Source organism: Ilyonectria robusta (genome assembly GCF_021365365.1).
Source record: "Ilyonectria robusta strain PMI_751 chromosome Unknown BGZ61scaffold_4, whole genome shotgun sequence".
NCBI lineage: Eukaryota > Fungi > Ascomycota > Sordariomycetes > Hypocreales > Nectriaceae > Ilyonectria > Ilyonectria robusta.
The window spans coordinates 1366929-1390071 of NW_025764438.1; the positions used below are offsets into that span (position 1 = coordinate 1366929).

The 23143-nt window shown below is 52.1% G+C and overlaps 8 protein-coding genes across 8 annotated transcripts; 5 read left to right on the forward strand and 3 right to left on the reverse strand.

Moving 5' to 3' along the window:
• Positions 1–22: 22 nt before the first annotated feature.
• BGZ61DRAFT_445100 (uncharacterized protein) lies at positions 23–641 on the reverse strand (the record flags this gene model as incomplete). Its single annotated transcript, XM_046245034.1, has 1 exon — positions 23–641. A coding segment is annotated over exon 1 (287 nt), but the record flags the coding sequence as incomplete, so codon positions are not given.
• A 1275-nt stretch (positions 642–1916) lies between these two features.
• BGZ61DRAFT_474359 (uncharacterized protein) lies at positions 1917–2978 on the forward strand (the record flags this gene model as incomplete). Its single annotated transcript, XM_046248569.1, has 1 exon — positions 1917–2978. The coding sequence occupies one exon, from the start codon at positions 1917–1919 to the stop codon at positions 2976–2978; it is 1062 nt and encodes a 353-aa protein (XP_046108492.1).
• A 1162-nt stretch (positions 2979–4140) lies between these two features.
• Positions 4141–6152, forward strand: BGZ61DRAFT_528959 (chromatin assembly factor 1 subunit A-domain-containing protein; the record flags this gene model as incomplete). The annotated part of the gene is made up of 3 exons (XM_046253337.1): positions 4141–4282; positions 4330–5697; positions 5749–6152. 3 exons carry the CDS (start codon positions 4141–4143, stop codon positions 6150–6152), a joined length of 1914 nt encoding a protein of 637 aa, XP_046108493.1.
• Positions 6153–7114: 962 nt separating this feature from the next.
• Positions 7115–10050, forward strand: BGZ61DRAFT_445105 (uncharacterized protein). Its single transcript, XM_046245035.1, has one exon. It carries the CDS (start codon positions 7282–7284, stop codon positions 9556–9558), a length of 2277 nt encoding a protein of 758 aa, XP_046108494.1. The 5' UTR covers positions 7115–7281; the 3' UTR covers positions 9559–10050.
• Positions 10051–12360: 2310 nt separating this feature from the next.
• BGZ61DRAFT_445106 (glycosyl hydrolase) lies at positions 12361–13838 on the reverse strand. Its single transcript, XM_046245036.1, has 2 exons — positions 12681–13838; positions 12361–12627 (listed from the first exon to the last, which is right to left on the reverse strand). Exons 1-2 carry the CDS (start codon positions 13725–13727, stop codon positions 12535–12537), a joined length of 1140 nt encoding a protein of 379 aa, XP_046108495.1. The 5' UTR covers positions 13728–13838; the 3' UTR covers positions 12361–12534.
• Positions 13839–16537: 2699 nt separating this feature from the next.
• On the reverse strand, positions 16538–18162 carry BGZ61DRAFT_445108 (uncharacterized protein). The gene has a single exon (XM_046245037.1). The coding sequence runs from the start codon at positions 17846–17848 to the stop codon at positions 16595–16597; it is 1254 nt and encodes a 417-aa protein (XP_046108496.1). The 5' UTR covers positions 17849–18162; the 3' UTR covers positions 16538–16594.
• A 227-nt stretch (positions 18163–18389) lies between these two features.
• On the forward strand, positions 18390–19747 carry BGZ61DRAFT_585491 (uncharacterized protein). The gene is made up of 6 exons (XM_046256406.1): positions 18390–18501; positions 18558–18628; positions 18685–18896; positions 18948–19029; positions 19086–19374; positions 19429–19747. The coding sequence occupies exons 1-6, from the start codon at positions 18468–18470 to the stop codon at positions 19689–19691; spliced, it is 951 nt and encodes a 316-aa protein (XP_046108497.1). The 5' UTR covers positions 18390–18467; the 3' UTR covers positions 19692–19747.
• Positions 19748–21920: 2173 nt separating this feature from the next.
• BGZ61DRAFT_565787 (uncharacterized protein) lies at positions 21921–23143 on the forward strand (the record flags this gene model as incomplete). The annotated part of the gene is made up of 4 exons (XM_046255912.1): positions 21921–22066; positions 22119–22552; positions 22608–22732; positions 22818–23143. 4 exons carry the CDS (start codon positions 21921–21923, stop codon positions 23136–23138), a joined length of 1026 nt encoding a protein of 341 aa, XP_046108498.1. The 3' UTR covers positions 23139–23143.

Below are 23143 nucleotides of genomic sequence, written 5' to 3' on the forward strand. Positions count from 1 at the left end.
CTGGTTCTAAGGTTCTAGCTGGCTCCTTGCTAATTTGCGTGCTAACCAACCCCCACCCGCATCTGGATCTAGGGAGCGAGGGAGAGATAGATTGAACCAGAGTGCCGTTGCGGTAGCGCAGCGCAACAAAGGGCGGTGCTTGGCATGGCACCTTTTGGGACGATTCTTTCACTCGATGTCACGCCTCGCCCTTATTCACCCTTACTCACCCTTACTCACCTCACGCTCGCGGTTAGCCTGGCCGACAAAAGAGCCACAGGCCCAGCCAGACCGTGAACTCGCCGGCATGGAGCCAACCCGACTAGAACATAGACGCACGGTCAGCGGGGATGTTTGGACCTGGGGACCTTTTTTCCCTTCTCCCTCCCGGATCGTCGGGGGCCTACGTGTAGCAGTTACATGGATGGCCACGTAAGGAGGTAGGCGGCTTCTTGAGTGAGGGCCAGGCCGGGGCGACGAGAGAACAAGGGAGGGGAATGGGGTCAAGGGCATTGTTCGTTACTGCGATTGCCATTCCGGTCAATCAATCCCACGTAGCAGGTTGTAGTCGGAAACACGGCGGACCAAAAGCGGCTACAAAGAATTTAGGAGTAAGCGTCTGCCCAGGTGCCGCTGGCGCTGGCGCTGGCGCATGACATCACAGCGGATGGTGCGCTGGTGGTGCGCTGATTGGATCCCGGCCGCTCCAGGGATCTCGGGCCAGTCACCTCCCGGCCTGGGACCCCCGCGCCAGAGCCGGCGAGAGTGCGCCAGCGACAGGCCTCTTTCTCAGCTTGGGCACACAGGAGCGCCACGGCCCACTGCTGTCGACGCCGGCAGGGCTGACTCCTTTGGCTGTTTGGCTGGGAATGCCATTAGTTGGGGGCTTCTCCAGGCGGAACCGTGGACGTCCAGTAACATGGCATGTCGGCTCCCCCGCCGGGCCAGCCCTTGAAGTTTCGGAGGTTTATTGCAGGAATGGAGAGAAGAAGCGCGCGGTACGTACCCGGGTTGTAAACGTAAAGTAAGTTAAAGTAAGGTACGGAGCAAAAGTCAGGCCGAAACAGAGATCAGCCAGTGCCACGGGAACAATGGCCGGAGTCGTCCACGGGTCTGTTGCAGAAGTGCCCTGAGGTAACGCACAGGCAGGCCAAGCCAGGCCAAGCCAGGCCAAGCCAGGCCAATCCATCACGACCGGCTGAAACTGGATAGCACGGCAGTCGTCTGGGCGAGCGTGGTGATGAGGGCCAAGCCGGCAGCCAAGCGTCGACAACCCATGGCACTCTTTGCGTAAGGACGTCAGGACGTCAGTACCTCTTGTCCTTGTTTAGCGGCGTGAGTGCTGAACGCACGCCGCTAGCGCGCTCGAGCTAGGCCTTCACCTCACCTACCGGACCCTAGCGGTGATCCACCTGCAGGCGACTACCCACTGGAACCCACCCACGCTGCGCGCCTCCCCCCATGCAACGTTGGACTGACTGGGCTGCCCGCCTGGCGGCTCCGGCCCTGCTGAGTGCTCCAGGTTCCTTCTTGTTGACGCCAACACCCACCACCGCGGCTGGGATTCTTTCTTCCTCTTCTCCTCCATCCCAGCTTCGGCGATAGCCTTCAACTCATCGTTAATCCCCCAGACTCGCGCTGTGCTAGTTTGTTTGGGCCTTGACCACGCTGGCCGGCTCCTGACCTCGAGCCCTGGACCCTCCGCTGTGCTGTCGCGCCGTCAGCACCGTCTCACTTTCCGCCGCCCTCTGCCTCAGTTTTACGACCCCGTTTTGTCCCATTTTGTCTTGGGACTCTGGGTCCTCCTGTCAGCTTCGCGCCGCGTCCGACGGGGCAGACCCAGACCCTCCCTCCCTCGCCCAAGCCAGCGCAAACACGCCACGAGCCACGACATTTAAGAGTCGCCGTCTCCCTCGCCCGCGCTTGTCTCCTCCGCCATGTTGGAGCCCCAGGGTATGAGAGGGCCATTGGACCAGACCAACGCCTACGGCCACTCTCGCTCTCGAACAACATCCTCCAACGTCTTCCCGATGCAACTACAGCATCCCCCAATGCCCACCCACCTCGCCCAGCCGGGGCATAACCCCCAGCACTCCCGGCGCTCTCCCTCCGTCAACACCTTCAGCACCGCATCGAGCATCCCGCCGCCTGCCGCCTACCGCACCAACTCGAACACCGAACTCCGGCGATCCATCTCCAGCCGCTCCGGTGGCAGCCCCCAGCCTTCTGGCTATGTCGCCCTCCTACGCAAGCAAAAGGCAACGGTATGGTGCGATCGAGCCCAGTATGAGGACCCACGGATAGCCGCCCAACAGCGGGCTGCAAAGATGCGCGCCACTCTCGAGGTTACCGGCGGTGCTCGCCCCGGCGCTGGTGGTGCTCCAGGTCGTACTAGCACTGGACTCGGCACCACTGGCAAGGTCTCTGCCAAAATCCCCAAGATTCGACACCACGCAAAGACGACGCCTGATGCCGGCTACGCCATGGGCGAGAACCACGTCGGCGTTGGAGGAGTGCCCATGCGCCTGAGCGCTACCGAAGTCGAGGGCGAAAGTAGCGAGGACGAGGACATGCCTACCATGGGTCGCCCACAACATCGCAGGACCGGCAGCAGCGGACGAAGCAGCACCGCTAGTGGCCGCCGGGGGCTCGCCTACAGGACTTCAGGTGGCATGGGGAGCCAGAGCAGCCGGCGGTGGAGCCCTGGCGATACCCCTGAGCGGACTGGCAGTATGGTGGATGCCATGCCCGAGGATATTGTCGATGACGCAGCTAGCGGCAAGGCACAAAGTACGAGAAGCGGCAGCAGCGCTGAACGCGCTGACAATGTCGGAGAGCTCGGAACTGCCCCCAGACTCGCCGCCAACTCTCTCATGCACTCGGCGCTTACGAGAGAAAAGAGCGTCAAAACCGCAGAAGAGCTTAAGAGGCGCGGAAGCGTCGACGAGCGAACATCCACCCTTACCTCTGGCCGCCTTTTCATTGCCAACCCCGATTAAGGGGATGATACCCAAACTCACATACCCACAACACGAAGACTCGGAGAAACGCAGTTTTAGTTGCGGTTCATTCGTTCAATTTCTCTCTGGACCTTCGATAAGGCCCTTTGCATCGGTCGGCGTTAGCATTGGCTTGCTTTTTTTGCTTCCTCTAAAAAATCTACCGTCGTTTTTCCTGGGTCCTGATACCCCGATGATTTATTTTGAATCCTCTCGCTACTGTGTACCTAATAGTTATATGGAGGGGCTATGTGTGTAGTTGGAACAGGGTCCCCAAGCGTTGACGGAAAGGCTTGATGTTCCAAAGATACCTATACAGCAGGAGTCAAAACAACCGCATGGTTAATGAGAATACATTCGCTTGACATTCAAGTAACAACCAAACGACTCAATGGTGTGAAATTCCGAAGAGGCCTCTCACCTCGTGCGTGGGGCAGCTGAAGTGAAGAGATCGTCGGCTCCCTCTCGTATCCACAGAGTCCCGAGTTCCCTCTCCGCAACACTGATCGTCGCAGTGACGTTGCGGGCGCCTAGTCGTACCATGTGGCCCAGCTGAGGAAAAAGATCCAGTCGTTTCCGTTCCCGGACAGGCTTTGTTGTCCATCTCTAGCCCGTAAAACGTCATCTGCCGATCTCCATTTTGACCATCAGTACTCCGTAATGGCATCGCGGATCCCCCATGGCGCCAAGATGTTTGGTTTGGTTTAGCCGCAAGCGCGTAGCCGAGGGGAGGGGTGCCTGGATTGGATCGCTGAGCCACAGTCCCCCGCCGGCAATTAGCCGTAAAGTGTGGCGTGTGTCGTGTCAGGCAGTAACGCGTAAATCGCCTGCCCCTGTGGCGCCAGATTAACGCGACCGCGTCTTCCTGACCTCCGAGGTCAATGCTTCCTTTCAACATCCTGCTCTGACATGTCACCCGAGGTCTCGTGAAGGTGTGAGACCGTCAATTGTTCTGCAAAGGGCTTGCCTGAGACCCTTGTTTGAACCTATTGTTCTTAATTTAATCCTTACGTTGCCTATTCTTTGTTCTACACACTGCCCTGATACCGACCTCCACCTAACCGCCGACCGTGAGATCGCCTTCACATCCACCAGAACTGCCTTCCAGATCGCATTATCGAGAGCTCGCAAGCTCATGCCGATCCAGATGCCGCTGATCGAAATGTCCCCCAACATCCAGGAGTCGGAAGCTATGGGCCGGAAGCGAAGCCACGAGGAGTTCACCGACGACGTTGTCAAGGTGGAGGGTGTCGAAGATACCAAAGCATCCGTGAAGGGAAAAGCACAGGTCACCATTGACTCCTGTGAGCCTCTTCTTGCCCTTGACAATGGAAAATTGCTGACTTGATAGTTTTGCCTCGCATTACCGAAGCTGGCGACCAGCCCTCCCCCCAAGGATCGCCCGACCTGACGGAAGCCGGGAGCAGCACTCCTGCCCGAGAGTCACCATCTCCCCAGACCCCAACAACGAATTCTGCAGCACTGTCTTCTGCTGTGTCCCTTCTGAAATCGAACGTCATCGCGTGCTCCAGCACTCAATCAAAATCGACAGCCAACCCCCCTGCGAAGCGAAAGCGCCTCACTGCTGCGGAAAAGTCAGCACGCGACAAGGAGCAAGCCGAACAGAAGAAGGAGCGTGAAGAGGCAAAAGCCGCAGAGAAGGAGGCAAAGGCCGCAGAGAAGGCTGCCAAGGCAGCAGAAAAGGCTAAGGCGGAGGAGGAGAAGGCTGCTAGAACGAAGGAGAAGGCCGCCGAGAAAGCCAAAGCAGACGAGGAGAAAGCAGCCAAGGCCAAAGAGCGCGATGATAAGAAACGCAAGAAGGAAGAAGAGCAGAAAAGACTGCAGGATGAGAAGGACAAGAAAGCTCGGAGCCAGCGTACACTGGGCAACTTCTTCAAACTCCCCAGTACTCCAAAGAAGCTGGACAGTACTTCCAGTCAGGATGACTCCAAGAACGACGCCAGCCCCGTTAAATCAGCCCGCAAAGCGTCCCAGACTGAGTATGAGAAGCTGTTCAAGCCTTTTTTCGTCAAGACACACACCAAGGTGGCTCCATTGGGTCCGCAAATGGATGACGAGACGCGGGAGGCCAAGTCGAAAATTTTGGATGAATGCATTAGTGGTCAACGGAGTGCGCAGGTTACTAGCATTTCTTTCGACGCCGTAACCCTGTTTGCGTTGCCTGGCAAGCCCCCGAGACGAGGCAAGCTTCATCATCCAGTTAGGCACATCATGGAGCAGGTTTACAAGGAGACAGAGAAGTCGGACAATTCGGATCCCGATCACGCCAACAAGATTATGAAGGAGGCCCGCCAGAAGCTTGTTAAAGTTCCCATGAAGGTCATTGCATTCTCTCAGGATGTCCGGCCACCATACTACGGTACAATGACTTTCAAACCATTCGCTCTTGGGCAGGGAAATATGAGCCAGTTGGCCCGTAAGCCCACAGGTCGACGCTTGCCACTCGACTACGATTATGATTCGGAGGCTGAGTGGCAGGAGGAAGAAGGCGAGGATCTGGATATGGACGATGATGAAGAGGAGCTGGACGACGAGGACGACATGGAGGAATTCTTGGACGACTCGGAAGATGCCGGTTTATCTCGACGCATTTTCGCCAACGCATTGGAGCCAGAGAGTACAGGCATATGTTTTGAAAATGGGGAAAGTGTAGCCCTGAACCAAACTGTCTACGACCACAGGATGGAGTTTATGCATGGTGAGTACATCATAAACCACGGACAAGAATAACCACTGACTCGTTATTTAGATGGACTTGAACAAAGTTGGGGCATTGATCCGTTCTCGACCGAATACTGGGAACCTGAGCCAAAGACTAAGACGGCGAAAGTTGGCAAGTCCGGGGAGTCGACGACCAAGATGCCACCTCCTTCTGCACCAACCAATGCATTCGCAGCTTTGGCTGGCGGAACTGCGGCAGCTGATGCACCAAAGCTGGTGAAGAATGAGCTCATGGATGACGTGAAGAGAGCTATCCTCCGTAACTCGGAACTATCCAAGGTCGGGATCGAGGATGTCATCTTTCAGCAGTTCCGAACCAACGCCTCGAGAACCGAGGTGAAGAACACGCTGGTGCACGTAGCGGAGAGGCAAGGAAAAGGTCGACAGAAGACATGGGTGCTGAAGCCTGGGCACGGGATTACTTCATCTTGATGAAGCAACGATATGGGACGGACGGAATGGAACCACTAGGGATTAACTGCTGTTTAGCGCCGGAGTGTCGGGGTCTTGATTTGAACGGGTTGTTTTATTAACGGAACTGAATGGAACTGGGAGGGACGCAAGGGAATGCTTGCGGACATGTACATCTAGATTGCTGTCGACAGATGTCATGGGTATCTTGGCACGCAATAGATATAAATACAACTCGGGGCCGTACTGCAATAGAGTATAGGCAGGCCAAGACATTGCAATTTGTTATCATGATGAATGCGATGACTGCCATGACGTGTCTCTGATTTGATCTTCGCATCTGGCCTGGGATTGACTACCCAATCCAATGCGCTAAATGGCATGTGCATATCCGTTGCAGTTTCTGAGTGGAGTGCCATGTCATCGGTGCTGGGTCTAACTCGGCCGGGATGGACGGAGCGGGCCCAATTTTGATGCCGGGAACGCGCCCCCTGACGCCTCGACGCTTGCCAACCCCATTCTCGAGCATTGCGTCGTCATTCCGACAAAACCAAAACAATTCAGCGCGAACCTCGACGGAAAAACCTGCCACATTGCACGACATTCACGGCGTCGAGCCATTGCCAATCGTACGCCTTCCTCGGCTTCCGACTGTGCGTACCTGTTGCGTCAGCCCTTACGCAGTCCCGTCCTGCATTCCGCGCCACCAGCTTCCGTGATACCTCACCCAGCCCGCCGAACCCACCCGCAATGATAATTCGACTGCGATAACTTCACCCTCGCGCGCTCTGTTCCTGCTCTTCCCGCGTCCCTGGCTGCGCGACATGTGCGCTCGCCTAGCATGGACGATCCCTGGGGCTCCCCTTGGACCGCGGCCGACCACGCACCCCCGAAGATAGACTTCCCAGCGCCGCCGCCCAGCGCGCACTTCTCGGCCTCGGCCGAACACAGCCCGCAGCGCGTCTCGCCGGCCCGCACGCCGTGGGACGACGACGATGCCTGGGGCGGCTGGAACGAAACCGCCAGGGACAAGGACAGCCCGCGGTGGGGGAGGAGTCCGGGGCTGCGGCCCCAGGATGCTGGCGGCAGCGGCAGCGGCCCGGCGTCGAGACTGCCGTCGCCTTCGCCCGATGCCTGGGGGCAGTTGGCCATGCTGGAGACGGCTCGGATGAGGAAGGACGAGAAGAATGGCGACTCGGCCATCAGTCTTGTTGAGGGGGTGCGTCGAGAGGTGTCGCGTGACAGATATCTGGCCCCGAAATCGATCTTCAACGACCCCAAGGAGAGTGTGGAGGATATGGCGCCAAAGCCTCGCCCAAAGGCTTCCATTGAGAGCTTCAATGCGCCCGCCACCGAGGAAGAACCGCGTCCGAGTTCACCAGACCTTCCGCCTGGGCCGGCAATTCGAATCGATACCCAGGCAAAGACCTCACGGCAACCGTCCTTGAAGGTTCAAAGTCTCGTGGAGATGTACGATGGGATAGCGAAGCGAAGTCACAGCGCATCTCCCATCGATCCTTCTTTGAGGAAGACACCAAGCACTGCCTCGCTGGTCGAGGGGCTAGTGGTGGAGCCCACAGAACGGGAACCCGAGTCACTCGATCTTGGGCCGGTTGTGGACCCGCCGAAGGCTTTCGAACAAGAATTGGACGTGAAGGAGACACTGCCGTCAGTCCCTGTGGACGATCTACCGCCTTTTAAAGAACCCCTAGTTACGGAGGATAGGCTGCATGTGGAAGACACCGCACCTGTGGACGTGCCACTGGCTGTGGAAGAGCCAGAAGAGTTACTGCCTGTGGTCGAGCTGGCTCAACCCAAATCAGCGTTGGAGGTCGCAACGAGCTCTCAAGAGCTAAAGAGCGAGAGAGAACATAAGGAGGCTCAAAGCGAACTTGGTCTCCCTGAAACAACACTTGATGAGATGCCCCAACGACCAACACACACACGGCTGAAACCACCAAGCACACCTTACGCAATCGACATGACCAAATTAGACGACCTCTTCTCATTCGTGGACACGTCATTCCCCCCGCCAGAACCCGTGCCGGACGTCATCATTGACGACACCTTTGCCTCAATTGAGGAGCGCAAGACCTGGTACCGCATTTCCCGCCCTGGCTCGCTCCGGAAACACAATCTGGGTGACGACGAGAACTACGTGCGCATCAATTGGGGCACATCAACGCTGCGGGGCGAGGGCATTGTGATTGTGCGACGGTGGATGGAAGAAGACTCGATTGCTGGACGGGTTGTGCTTGGTCGTCGAATGGGGAGCGCTACGTCTGGCAAGATCTTCAACTGGGACTCGTCTGCACCACCCGCGGAATTCTCAATTTCGGAGTTGTTCAGTCGGAAGAGCCATTCTAGGCATACGTCAACCAATTCAAAGGCCACCATCGCCTCGCCCACGACGCCTGCGTTCGGGTGGAGCAACGGCCCAGTAGCACCGCTGACGGTTGCCATTCCTGCTCCCGAGTCGCATGTGTCTCCAAACACTGAACAAAGCCCGACGGTGAAGACTTCTCCGTCACCGGTGGTACCAGTGATACAGCCTATCGCTAAGCCAAACTCAACTATCCAACCCATCCCGTCACCAACATCAGCTCTAGCACAGCCTCCTACCACGGCCAAGTCAGCTGGCAGCAGTCAAACTGGGGACGGGAAGAGTAGCGATGAAGATGACGAGGATGATGACTGGGGTGAGATGGTGTCTTCGCCAACAGCGGATTCGAACGGGGGTTTTCCTTCTCTCGCGGCGATTGCGGAGACTAGGAGTGAGACAAACGGGGTTAATCTTTCCAGACCTTCAAGTATTGTTCGGCCATCGGGCGAGTTTATTGGCTCCAGGTTGAAGCAGACAATGTCGGCAGCAGATTGGACTGATGTTCCTCGTTCATCGTTTGATGCTCCGCCTTCCCAAGGGCTAATCCCCCACAGCCAGTCCAAGTCGTCAACCACGAGTTGGACCGACACGAACCGCTTTTCCATCGATATTCCGGCTTCCCAAGGATTCCTCCCTGCCAGCCATTCCAAGTCATCTAGAACGAGTTGGACCGGCCTGGCACGATCCTCCCTAGACGGAGCCCCGTCTGAGGAGTTTATTCCCAATAAAGTAAGGCCACCACCACTCAAGGACCAAAGCAGGCCAAGTTCATGGGCCTTTGGGAATGTGGATTTCCGCGATGGTGCCCCCAACCCAGTCCGGCCGATCAAGGACCTCCCTCTCTCTACACGAAAAGCTCTGACACTGTTATCCAAACCTTCAGACGCCCCGGAACTCGAATTTCCTGCAGAGCATGCCTCTCCTGTCACCACCTCCCGCGGTTCACCGCAGCCCCAGACGCCATCAATAGATAACTCCGAAGACGACGAAACCGTCGCGAACATTCTCCGAGATCTCCCAGATCTATCATACATGTTACGATAATACGAAGCTGCGTTTTTGACGACACGGGGCCACGAGAAGGGCCAAGCCAGGGGCGTTGGAAGCATGGTCGAACACGAGCACACACGACCGGTGATGAAAGTTGGATATGCGGTTTCTTGCATAGCTATCGATGAGGGATTGGAGATGATGTACATTTAACCATTAGTGGCGTTTTCCTTTGGTGTTTGTGTAACGCGAAGCGTTTGTAGTACCACAAGAGAAACTTGGGTGTCCCAAGCAAAAGTTAACCTGCTGATCGAGGACTCTTTGCTGAGCCAAGATGATATCATGTTTGCTGTTTAAGATGCTCGCGACACTGCCCATTTAGTTTAAACCCGATAGGGACCAGTTTGGTGAGGCTTCAATCGCAAATTCGAAGCCATTGAGTCATTGAACTACCCGATACTCCAACGTGTGCATTGGACCGACGGTATGTTGTTGGGTGCGCAGGTTCAGGGTAGCGCGATACGCGCAACAGCATGATGGCGGCAGGAGGCCCAACATGCAGTCTTTCACACTCTCCGAGAAAGGAACATCGGCGCTAGGCCTTTCCGGAGAATGGTTGTATGGTTGGACAATATGCCGTGATGGGAGTATTAATATTGATAATTATTAAGAGTGTTTAAATCTGTATCGCAAAGGACGGATATGTATGGAGTTTGAAATTTGGAAGAAGGAAGATTCAGAAACAAACATTGGACGAACAGGAGCCAGGGAAGACCTTTTTTTCCTTTTTGCTCTACTGAATATCAGTGGCTCAAAGCCATACAGTATTTTCAAACATTAGAGATAAATAGTAAGTGCTACACCCCGCACCAGAAGAGATGATAACTGAACAACAAGGTTGCTGCATACTGGTCTTTACCTTAAGTTTTAATTCAACCCTTCTGACTTTATCCCTGGTATCTGCAGTCAACTACCATACTGTCTGTAGGTAACTAATCTAACTAATCTAACTTCTGCCTGCTCCCTCAAGGTGAGCAAGTTGCCAGCGTACGGTCCCCAAAAAATTTGGGTTTTCCACAATTCAAGTATTCCCTACCCAATGCTTCCACGATGACTATATATCAAGCTTTTCAGCTTGGAAAGTTAAATCTGTATCAATATATAAGTAGTTGGCCTAAGAAGCCGAGCCCTCACTCTTTCGCTCCCTCATGCATCACCTTTCCTATCAAGAAGTAACGATGCCTTTTTCCGTGAACCGTGGTCGGTTCGGCTGACCCAGCAAACCCTGCAGCCATTGCATACGCAACCAGAAACCACAACAAATCAACTTCATCTCCTCAAGCTCAATAGGAACATCCTATCATTACTGGAACAAAGCTGACGCCAAATTGACCTATCTTAGCAACCTGGACCGGTCAACCTAGTGCTGCTGGGTTGCCTGGCCGTCTCTATTACAGCCTACGACCAGAACCTCAAGACCTTCTGCCGCAAACGAATATCAGGCACGAAGCCCTTCGAAATGCGGTCACAAGCAACACGACCAATAAAAAACGGAAGAAGCAACCAACTATAGCACTAGCATTTAACCAGTCAAAATGCCGTTCCGCCTTACGATACAGACCGGCAAGGTCTGCCTGAATAACCGCTATATCAACAGCTTCCGCTTTGACCTGCAGAATATGATCCAGGCTGACCCAACCCTACTTCCAACGCTGCAAATTGGAACTTGAAAGTCCGGCTCAAAGATATCAAAGAAATCCACATTGACCGACCCAACGACATATATATAGCTCAGTTACTGATCTTTGGCTACTATACCATTCAAGAGCTAGCTGATCCAGACCTATACCAAGGATATAAAACCGTCCATCGACATGATATCAGATATCTGTATGACCCGAAAGACAACACGGATAGAGATGAATACAGGAGGAAGAGACCAGCTAGCTCTTGAATTGAATAGCAGCCAAAGATCAGTAACTGATCTAGATATATGTCGTTAGGCCGGTTGATTTGAATTTCTTCGATATCTCTATATCCGGACTTTCGAGCTCTAATATGCAGCTTTGGAATAAGGGTTGGGTCAGCCTGGATCAGATTATACAGGTCAAAGCAGAAGGTATTAATATAGGGATAATTATGAGTGATCTCGTCGGTCGGAACTATAAGGCGATATGCAGATATCTTATTTAATTGGAAGTTGGTGCGGTAGTTGGGCTGTGGTGTGTAAGGCTGGCCGGAATACAAGAGGTAACCAGTTAGACTAGAAACCTTAGTCTGTCGAAGTAAACCGTTGAATTTTGAGTGGACTGGGTATGAAGTCTGTATTATTGATTCTATTGTTGGTATTTCTGTCGAGCTCCCAGCCCCCCTCTGAGTATGTCTGTACTAGAGCCCCCTAACCTCTTGATATTTATTAAACCAACTTCAGACCAACGTTGACATATCAACCGCAACTAATCCACTGACTAGACGAATTTATCATGGTTAAGCGACCCGACGTTGACTGAGGACTCATTTTCGCTCACCGAATTCCCAAAACCTGGTTGTTTTTGTAGAAAAGGGTGCGTGTGGGCTCAATGAAATGTACCGGGTGCCCAACTTCTCACATAAAATTGAGCCAGGCTTGCATTGTGATTGCACCTTGTGTTTGGTAGTAAACTTGCTGAATTGTCACAACAGCGATGAGTCATACGTTGATTATCAGAGCCATCGCAAGTAGTTTACACCCACGGAATCTTCAATGTCAAGGCTCAGACTGGAACTACCATATCAATCGTTAATTATACCAAACATGCCTTGGTAATTAATCACACAAGGTATCACAATCCAGTACGTGCAATTACAGGGCAAGCGTTGGCAAACGTCGATTTATTGGAAAGTATATATACATGCTCCGTTAGGTGATACCGACCAGGTCTCATATACATTCCATAACTTGGGCGGATCTCATAAAGTTAGTAGTCTAAATAGAAATTAATCTAGTGCCGGAGCGGCTTGAAGAGAATACACAATATTAGTATGGGCGATCTAGAACTTGCGCGACTCCCACTCCGTAGCAGCCCCCAAGAAGGGACCGATTCCACGGAGGTCGTTCTGCACAAGGCCAATGCTTGAGTAGTACTGTTACATGTTAGTATTGTTGAGTAAACATATGTGATCCGTTTGAAACTTACTGTGAAGGTGGCGTTGCTTCCCAGGCTTCCAACTTCCACGGTGCCCTCCCAGTTGATCGTGCCATCATCGTTGGAGGAGACGAACTTGTCCACAAGGCTCTTGTAGGCCTTCTTGGCAGTGCTGGCATAGGTCTTCTTGTCAAGGATTCCCTGGTTCAGGCCCTGGAGGAAGCCAAAGGTGAACATGGCACTGGCACTGCTCTCGATGTAGTTGCCATCGACGTCCTCGTACTGCCTGTCCATAATGTTCCACCAGCCGCCAGTCTCGTCCTGGTGGTTCTTGAGGCCCTGAGCCTGGCCCTTGAAGTACTTGATGAACCTGGCACGGGCAGGGTGGCTCTTGGGGAAGAGGTTGATGACTTCCAGCAGCGCCATGAAGTACCAACCATCAGCGCGTGCCCACACCAGAGGGGCAGCTCCAGTGACGGGGTCGGCCCAGACAGCCACCTTGCTCTCGTCGTATCCGTGCACCAACAAGTTGTTGGACTTGCGAGTCCACTTGTCGATGTTGTCGAATTGCAGGGCAACATCAGCCCAAGCTGACTCGTTCTTCGGCTGGAAAAGCGAGACATACTTGGCGTAGAATGTATCTGCCATGAAGATTCCGTCCAGCCACATCTGATTGGGGTAGGTAGGGTCACGGTGCCAGAGCCCGCCGGTTGGTGTTCGGGGATGCGAATCTAGGAGAACCTTGATATCGTCTGCGGCAACCTTGAACTTCTCCTCTCCCGTCTCCTCGTACCACCAGAGCAAGTTGTTTCCAAGTCGGTAGTTATCAAGCGAGTGCTTGGAGTAGGTGTAGCTGGCAATGGAGCCATTTTCAGCCACCAGCCTGTCGACCTGGTCACGATAAAAGTTGTACACAGTCTTGTTGCCCGTGAGTTCGTAAACGTTCTCTAGGCCTGTGTAGAAGGTGGCCTGGCTGTAATGAAAGGATGGAGTAACACCGCGACGGATCTGAGAGTCGGTCAACCACCGCGCGTAGGACGCACTGCTCAAGGGGGTAGCAGATGCGCCGGCGGCTAGTAGGACGAGGGAAGACTTCATGATGACGGCTGTGGAAATCGGAATCAGGTTGAACAAGATGATTGAGTCCGAAGTGAAATCACAACGGAGCAGCTGCTGGAGGTTTAATACAAAATGTCACCCAGGCAGTTTATTTACCTACTTTTATTTAGGCTTTTCCGAGTTTCAGGGGAAATTCACGAGGGAACCATCAGCCCACCCTAAATGCAACGCTACCTCACGTATGAAAAACAACTCAATAGCACCCGGAGCTCAAATGGCAGGGCAAACAACGCGAGCTGCAGGACCTGCAGGACTACATCTAATTTGGCCTGAAACAAGGACATCCGCATGCCTCCGAGTTGTGGAAGAACACGGTCCGACTCTGGGATCAGGGGGAATGGCAGCTCTGTGGAGCTCGACCTCGGGGGGCGGGTGCAGGGATCCAGGAGTTGGACCAACGCATGCCGGAGGATTGCCAGTTCTGTGCGTTGACCCCAGTCGACTTTTCCTATGGAGTTATGTGTCCGATCTGGGTGACGTGGTGTTTTATTAGAGCTGTGGTTAATTTCTCGACTTCTCTGTTCAACGATGTTGGCCTTAAGTAGTGCTCGATGCGCGCAAATCACCAACCCCCCTTCAAAGTCGCCTCAGAGACGAGAAAGCAGTCTTCGGAAAAGCTACTCTTGGCCGGAGCTCAACCTAATTGATACCCTCAGGCCTAATACGGACACCTACTACACGAGCAGAGCTAAATGCGAGCAGGTGGCGTGTCAAAAAACACAGCAAAGCTAACCGCAATGAAAGAACTAACGCCAAGTCGCTTCGGAATAATTTAGGCTGTTCAAGCTTCTGACATCATTTCTCCGCAAATTAGCGGCCTAGATACAAGCATACTTATAGAGTTGAGTTTATACTTTCACTACCGTGAAGTGTGTGCATTCCAGAACATGAATGCGCTCAACAGCAGTGCTCTACCGTCAATCATTTTTATACCATTACCCAACCCAGATCGGCGTTGCTACGTTATTTTACACTGGATGCTACCACGTAGCACTCAAGAAAGAGGGTGACTAGGGTGGCTAGGTAGAGCCTCAAATTAATAGTTCATCCGATCTCTCCCCAGCCATGACGCAAGTCTCGCCATGGTGACATTGGACTGCCCTGTCACGTCTCTTCTCTTGCAAAGAGCCAAACAATCGCGTGGGAGAAGCGTGGGAGTCGCACGGCAAAATACCATTCATTGGTGGAACAACTCCAGGATTGAGGGATGGTTCAAGGCTAAACACTAAACACTAAACACTGGCACATTGTACAAGGGGTACGATCTGCAGATTTCGGCAACTGTAAAATTGGGTTGACAAGGTATGTTGCTCGACTACTGCGCAGTACGTACGACGCCGCGCGGTGAGGGCTTTTTATGGATCGCTCACCTTCCTAATGAGTCTGTCTAATTGGACGACGTGGCTGAAATGAGGTGGCATTGATGCTGCCTCGGAAAAGGCCCTCTCTCCGCTCCGCCTCTTCCGAAGCTCAGTCGGCCGAATAATTATCCTATGATCCTAGGCCTTAATACATGATCGCGTAAAAAATACGAATACTTTTTTTTATCGCCCTTCACCGACTAGAATCATGCGATTGATGGTCAATACGGAGAGGTAGGTCTACCATTAGGTAGGTTCTCGATACGGAGTTTTATAAGTTAAGATGTATTGTGAATGTTGATGGCATTGAGATAAAATGTCCACGTACCTTGCCAGGATTCGTTCTATGCTCGCCCGCAAGGTTACATGCCGTGCTAAGTAGGTGTTTGCCGCGCCCAAGTACTGGCCTGGCATTCACGTCAATGGTAGGGTTCGATGTGCAGGTATCATTTTTTGCAGTACCATTTTCTGCAGTACCATCATTGCGCGGATAAATGGGCTGCTTATCCGATAGTATTATTTGGAATCAAACCACCATTCTCCCTTTTTCACCATAGGCGGAGATGAATTGGAGCTAAAATTCTAAAATGCTTAGATATGTCTTTCCCGACGCCATTAATATCACACTCCTTACAGTCAGAATTTCTTTTCTACATGCGAGTTTCCACATTAACTAATTCCTGGTGGGATTGATTTTCTGCCTCGTCATATTCATCTTAAAGTGCGTCGTCCTCATCAAAGCTCAGTAGCTGGAGTTCCCAGGTCACAGATGTGGTGAATAATGGATCATGATGTAAGATTGAGATAGTATAATAACGTGGTCAAAAAGCATCACTTCAGCCTAGTGCCGAGAATGGAGCAAGCCGAACCACTAACGGCTTTGGGAACTCATTATTGCTGTGTCTCCAAACGTATTTATGGTTGAAATAAATATCCAGGAAGGTCTATTGGATCCTGAGAATGTACACGAGGTCGCCGCGCAATTCATATCCGTATATCTCGAGATCTAGCGGGTATTCAACCCTAAACCACTATATATCCAGCGTGAACTTTGAGGGCACTGAGCACCACTAATGCTAACTCTGAATTTATGGTCCTAAGGCGACTCAACATACGTTCGTTTGTACAGATGTGATACTGGATAACAATTTCGCAGGGCAAATTCCGAATGGAGGTCATATCGGGCTGAGACACCGTCCTACTGCGCTACCACACTGCAAGAGTGTAAGTCTTTGGGGGGGGGGGGGGGCTTCGGATCCTCTATCGTCATTTAGGACTTCAATTCCGGGTTCCTGCAGGTCCGAATACACTCGAGTCTATTGCAGATGGGTCAGTTACTCGGGAACATCCCGACAATTTAGCCCATCCCCATTTCTAGCCTCGAGATGCATTCCGTTCTGGGCGAAGATCACAACGAGTAAAGAGCAACAGATCTATTAGGTATATATACTCAAACCGTATGAAACATGCACAAAGTTGCGTTGATTAAGAATCAAGATCCTCATTCAGCGCACTCAGCCTCGACCTCAAGATTCTGACTATCTTTGAATGCTCACTTCTGAGCCACGCTCCCAGATACGAGCACAAACCAGCCACACCACTAGCACACGATTCGCCAGAGTCCTGCGAGGCGAAGAGGTCAATCAAGGTTGCTGCCTTCTTGAGCTCACTCAAGACCAGCTGGTTTCTGAAGGCGGCCTGCAAACTCTGGTCCTCGATACTGAATGTCCCTACCGAAAGAGGCACGTCTGTGACAGCAAAGCCGGTGGATTGAGGAAACGTCGGCTGACTCGTCGCACTTGTCCCAGCTGCTGTCCCGGGTGAGGACGAGGATGACCTGTGAGAGGTTGATGAACCGGCCAATGCTGAAGTCCCAGGACCACAAGAATTGTTTTCAGTCCACCCCGACGCCTGCTGGTACCATATTAATATGCGGGAAATAATGGAAGCATGAACCATGGCCCGATGCCCGGACTTGGCGCAGGGGCATTTTAGAACCCGGCTAAGGCGGCTGATGGCAGTTTTAGTGAAATGAAGCACGTGGTCGAATTGCGTTGAGACCGTAACCGAGTTTGCTACTGGTGCGTGGAGAGTAGGACTGGGACAGATCAAGTCCGCCAGGATCTCGTATGACTCCCGAGGGCAGCTGTGGGACTCGTGGCTATTGGACCTCGCCCTAGTAGTGCCGACAGGTTCTAATGCGGAAGCCGAGAGACGAATGTCTGGAGCGGAAGCTTGTGGCATGCAGGGAATATCTAGACCTGCACCCAATATGTCGAGTTGAGGCCACTCATCAAAGGACATGGGCATAAACAGAGCCGGGCCCAGCTGTTTCTGCTCATCGATGTTCAACGTAGGACTGATCCCGGAAGGCATTGGCAGTATATCGGTTACCATGTCCGAGAAATTGAGGTGCTCGGGTTCGTTGATACTTTGAGACTGCCCGAACCCAATAGTGGGAGGGTTATCGCAAATCCCAGGAGTCCATATCGCCCGCTTCTTCTGTGATAAGCCAGTACTCTCGTCGAGTTTGGCACCAGGGCGCTTCCGCGGTGGTTTACCAAATTGGCGAGATCGTCCATAGACGCAAGTCAGGTTAAGTGCAACACAACGAGCGCATTCGGGCTGACCGCGATCACATTTGACCTTTGCAGTCCCGCAACCATTGCAGGAGGATCGGAGCTTCGGGACTTCGGGACCCGGAAGTGGGGCCGTAGTGGGTGTCGGAGACGTAGGCATCGCTCCAACTGCCTGCGTGCAAGAGAAGTGAAAATTGCTGATGGGGGGTATCCGACGCTGAGACTGTGTACGGGATATCTTTGCTAGCCGTTCTGGTTGGCCGAAATATTCAAGGGTGTCGCGGGAATCACTCACAAGCAACGTGCAGCAGTCCCATAGCACTGGAAAGGGTTGACAGTTCAGGAGGTGGTGCTGACCATCGCGAAGAGTGGTGGCCAACAGGTCACGTGCAACCTTCTTTCGCCATCAGTTGAGACGACACACTGGTGGTAACAAACCCCTGAATTCCATCATTTGGTTAGTCTAAAAGACTTGGGAAACGGCGGCTTATCGAAAGTCCTTGGTAACGGGTATCTTAGTCCTCGCCGCCCAAATTGTACCTATTCCCCTGTCCGCGGCGGAGCCACCTGGAACTTCGGGGCCCGAAAGTCGATCCGTATTGGCTGAACGGCAGGCGACCTACCCTGTATAGGCAGACCCTCATTAGCATCGCTTGGCTCGATGGATCAAGGGTCACATATGAGTATATAATGGCATGAGAATAACGGTGATTGATTTTAGAGACAAATTCATTAAAAGTATCTACATCTTAACGAAAGAAAGCCTTACACGAACGACAATGGTCAAAATCGCAGTTGCTGGTGGCTCGGGTGGTATGACACTCAAAATCCGGGACCCCGTAAACTCCCATGCTGACCGTTCTTTACAGAAGTTGCCCATGAAATAATCGATGCTTTATTAGCTGCGAAGAAGCACGATATCACTATCCTGTGTAGGATTGTGAGGACGCAACCCGAGACTGTGACATCCGTAAGCACGATACTAATGGAGCATAGAAACCTTCCACAGGGGACAGTATGCCTGGTGTCACCTGGCGTGCTGTAAACTATGACGACAAGAGCGATCTAGTCGATGCCTTGCAGGGAATTCACACCGTCTTATCTTTCATCCAGGTCATGAAGGATCATGGGAACAAGTCCCAGAAGAACCTGATCGACGCCGCCATCACTGCTGGAGTTACCCGGTTTGCACCGAGCGAATGGGGAAGGTGAGTTCACGTTGGTGTAGAGTGCAAGGGTACTTTCTAATCAACTCAAAGTGGTGGAACTGCGGGAATGCCTTGGTGGACAGGGAAGGGGGAGATCAGAGAGTATCTCAAGAAGGTGAACGAGAATGGAAAGGTCAGGGCTTCATCTCATATTCATCGATGTTGGACTTATTCTGACCCGCTCCTCAGGTCCTCGGATATACTCTGTTCCAGCCAGGCCTGTTCTTGGACTATTTGGCATCTCCATACAAGACGGCCAAATACGTCACCCCGCTGAACACGATGATTGACTTCCAGAACCGGCGTGCAATTGTAGTTGACGGTCACGACAGCATCATGAGTTTCACTACTGTCCACGATCTTGCTGCAGTTGTTGCCAGAGCAGTCGAATACGAGGGCGAGTGGCCCGTGACTGGTGGGATTTGCGGCAATAAAGTCACCGTCTCACAGATTCTCGAGATTGGCGAGAAAGTTCGAGGTATGACTGAGCCCACTCATGACAGAAAATAGATCTGCTAACACGAGAGCATAGGTCGCCCGTTTGCCATCGAGAATGTCAAACTCGAGGATCTCGAAGCTGGGAATCTCAAGTCATCATGGACCTTGGAAACTCACCACCCAAGCGTCAGCAAGGAACAAGCCGAAAACCTGGTGAAGACTGTTCTCATAGGTACTCTACTGAGCAGTGCAAAGGGTGCATGGAATATCTCAGACGAGTTCAACCAGCTCCTTCCCGACTATCAGTTCACTCAGATAGAGGAGTTCCTCGCTGAAATTTGGGCGGGAAAGCCATAGTGATCAACAATCCCATAGTGAATTCAAACAGGGCTGCATTAATAAATGACTGGCTCAATATTTTCTCCCCTTTGTAGCGAGTGTGTTGCAGCCTCTTTGAAAAACAGTCGGTAAAATGGTTACCTCCGAATAAGATGCCATCGGATGTGATCCGTAGTTCTGCGCAAGATCCAGGACGTTGGGCAGATACTTAAGATGCTCTAAGAGCTTGGTGGGGAACTAGAACGGGGGCGAAATCCTCACGCATCGGGACCTACACCTCGACCTCAGGTCTCCGGAATCCGCGATCCGGGATCCGGGTCTTTCGGACCGAACCACCTCCCGCGGCTACAGCGGCTGCCGCAGAACCCAGTCACGTGTATCTTTGGGACTAGTCTTTGGGTTTTGTTATATTAGAGTCCAATGGCTTTTATTCCTCATCTTTTATGACTCCAGAGCGTTGAGCGTTTGCAAAACCTCTACGGCAGTCTGGTGTAGCTAATTCTGGAAGAAATCCAATGCCTACAGTCGAGTTCGCCCTTGTAGATATTGCTTTCGACAGTCTCGAATACTATTTCTCCTGATACCTAGAACCAATCACAAACCAGATGACGGTGTCTGTTCACTGGTTGAAAATGTGGTACAAAAGGACTCCGGGTACCACACTATTTGAAAAGAACCGCTCAAGGAAGATTGAGAACGCGCGGTTTCATGAGTTCTGTAAGTAGGTTTCTCCAAAATAAAACATTGCGGGGGCGGATTCGTTTCGATCTTGTGGATTTTAGCTTATCAGTGACATGTTGAGGTCGTTGAGTTGGCCTTTGACGACTAATGCATGTATGAAGGTTATCAGGGGACGATCTCATATTTGAACGAGTCGCTGGCTCACCTCCGGCTCAACAATGAGGCCACCTCGGCCTAACTTTCGTCTGCTCTCGGCCCAATTCTTTCTACTGCTGAACGATTCGTATTCGACCGGTGCCTAAGTGTGGTTGGAGAATTGCTATTTGTTAGACGAAGCCAATAGGGGTGGGGGAATATTGCCGAATTTGGAACGTATGCGTGGGAGGAGTGATCAGCCATGGCTCATTTCAGGACGTCTTGAGGTTGTATCTTACTATAAGGGCAATGCCATACAACTACAATGAAGACCGAGGCTATCAAGCCAGGAAACCTGTTGATCACTCGGAGACGTAAGAGTCCGAGACCCCGCGACGATGGAACTGAACAACGTCATCTGTTCGCTATTTCAAATCATGCTCTGATCATACATATCTCCACGCCCTTTCAATAGCTTACTGCGTATTAGTCTTGGATCCGGATTCTGACCGAAACCTCCGGGTGGGCTGCCAGAGAAGGACGAATTCATCATCGTGTGTCTCAATCTGGGAAAGTCAACCCCGCAATATAGACCTTGCATCTAATAATCCTCACGAATCTAGACCGTGAACCGGAAAACTCCCAGCCGGTCTAGGGCTGACCGGGATGATTGAAGCCGGCTGCCGGATTTCTGTGGTATTGACCTTGACAGTAAGGTGAACGCCACCTTATTAAGCCGAGGTCATACTCTGTTGAGACAGCACTAAGCAAGACTATTTCCCTAGTGTGACCAGTAAAATATCTTCTTGCATCTGGTGATGGTGACCTTGCCTGTCATCTCAGTCCTTTGGCGCCCGTTCCACCTCAAATACTTCCAATGATGTACACAATCTTGCAATGATAGGGGTGCTAATTGGTCCCCTAATAAGGGTATTAAAAGTAGGGGGTGTGGAGCCTCGAGGTCAATGCGGGCGAAAACGCGGGGGATCGTTGAAGCTACTCCAGATCTTCCGGCTATACTCCACATTGGGCAATTCACCCTCGGCCCGCCCTTCTGTACAATGAAGTGCAGTTCGTCACAGCTGAATGACACAGAATGGTAGATGTAAGTCAATGGTTGTATGAGGTTAGGGGACTATTACGGTGTCTTCGTATGTCTACAAATAAAGCGAGCTCGTCCTCCTCGGTTACCAAAGGGTTCCTCTGATGATTATCTTCAACCGGATTCCAGACTCTCTGGAACCATTTTCACTTTCCCAACTTTCTTACATTGATTAAAACCCGAAGATAACTTTCTGCGAGCTGAGTCGTGTCCATTGTCCACAGACTCCCGTTGGGTTGGTTAGCTTCTCTTGCTTTCAGACACCCTCGGTCCCCATCTCGGTAATCCGCGACAACGAGATCCGACAATAGCTCGATTCCAACTACAAAATGAGTGACAAAGTCGAAGTTGCCCAGTATGAGGAAGCTCCCGTGAAGTTAGGCAAGCGAAGGGGTTGCACGCGGCATTTGAAGAAGTTCTGGTGGGCCTATTTAGTTGGTCTCGTCTGCATCACCGTTCTGGTTGTGCCCTTGATGTAAGTATTGGATCAATAACGTTTCGAAACAACCAGGTTTAACGGACTCTAGACTCTTGGTGGCAATCCCGAAACTTGCACAGTCCAAGATAAATTCCGCTAAATTCCACATCGACGGCATCACCATCACGAAGACGCGCACTAAAACGATGACAGTCGCACTGAATGCGAGCATGGGAGTCACCGGTACCGCTGGCCTTAAAGCTACCATTGCCAAGTTCCCCGCAGAGCTGTACCTTGCAGACCTCGAGCCTTACACGACATTCCTCACCCTCGACTTCCCAAAGACATCAGCCTCCTCCCACATCAACCTCAACATCACCCAAGACATCGAAATCCAAAATATGGAGGCATTCACTACCTTTGCTGCATGGTTGCTAGGAAAAGAGACCTTGAACCTCGGGATGAGGGGTAAGACCTCCATCCGTGTCCGCGGCATCTCCCGCAACTATGGTATATCCTTCAAGAAGTCCATAGAACTGAAAGGTAAGAGTTTCTCAAGGAGAAGTGTCACGGCGCTTAGCAAAGTTAACCCTTATAGGCGTCAATCAATTCAAGGGCTTGGATGTCACCGATACCTCAATTTCTCTGCAGCCTGATGAGAAAGGAGATAACTTCCATGGTTGGGTTAACATCCCTAATCCCTCCATCCTTGAGGTCGAAATCGTAAGTACTATCCTTTTATATCCTCACCTCCCACTTTCCCTTATTCAAACAATACGGGGACGCATTCTAATATCGGCACTTGCAGGGAACCCTTTCCTTTATCCCTTTTGTTGACGGGGTGAATCTTGGCACTGCTTCTGTCGATGGCTTGACGCTGTACCCTGGTATCAACAACGTCAGCATGCGTGCAAACATCAGCCAAGTGCCTGTTCTCGCTGCCGTGACCAAGAAGCCCACGTGCAAGACTGGACTTCTTCCTTTCCAACTGCAGGTTAAGAGTGCAGTGAACGATGGCGAAAACCTCCCGTACTTTACCAATGCGCTAGCGGGGGCGAATCTGACAGTGGACATCGATATTGGAGAGACTCTTGAGAAGGATTTGAACATGACTTTGAGCTGTAGTTAAAACAG

What these genes read in the sequence shown, in the direction of transcription:
- BGZ61DRAFT_445108 (XM_046245037.1), bottom strand. Translation starts at nt 17,848, where the DNA reads ATGCCTACGTCTCCGACACCCACTACGGCCCCACTTCCGGGTCCCGAA.
- BGZ61DRAFT_445106 (XM_046245036.1), bottom strand. Translation starts at nt 13,727, where the DNA reads ATGAAGTCTTCCCTCGTCCTACTAGCCGCCGGCGCATCTGCTACCCCC. An exon ending in GAAGCAACGCCACCTTCACA is followed by an intron (nt 12,628 to 12,680) that starts GTAAGTTTCAAA and finishes AACATGTAACAG; the next exon opens with TACTACTCAAGCATTGGCCT.
- BGZ61DRAFT_445105 (XM_046245035.1), top strand. Translation starts at nt 7,282, where the DNA reads ATGCTGGAGACGGCTCGGATGAGGAAGGACGAGAAGAATGGCGACTCG.
- BGZ61DRAFT_585491 (XM_046256406.1), top strand. Translation starts at nt 18,468, where the DNA reads ATGGTCAAAATCGCAGTTGCTGGTGGCTCGGGTG. An exon ending in AGTTGCTGGTGGCTCGGGTG is followed by an intron (nt 18,502 to 18,557) that starts GTATGACACTCA and finishes CGTTCTTTACAG; the next exon opens with AAGTTGCCCATGAAATAATC. An exon ending in TCACTATCCTGTGTAGGATT is followed by an intron (nt 18,629 to 18,684) that starts GTGAGGACGCAA and finishes AATGGAGCATAG; the next exon opens with AAACCTTCCACAGGGGACAG.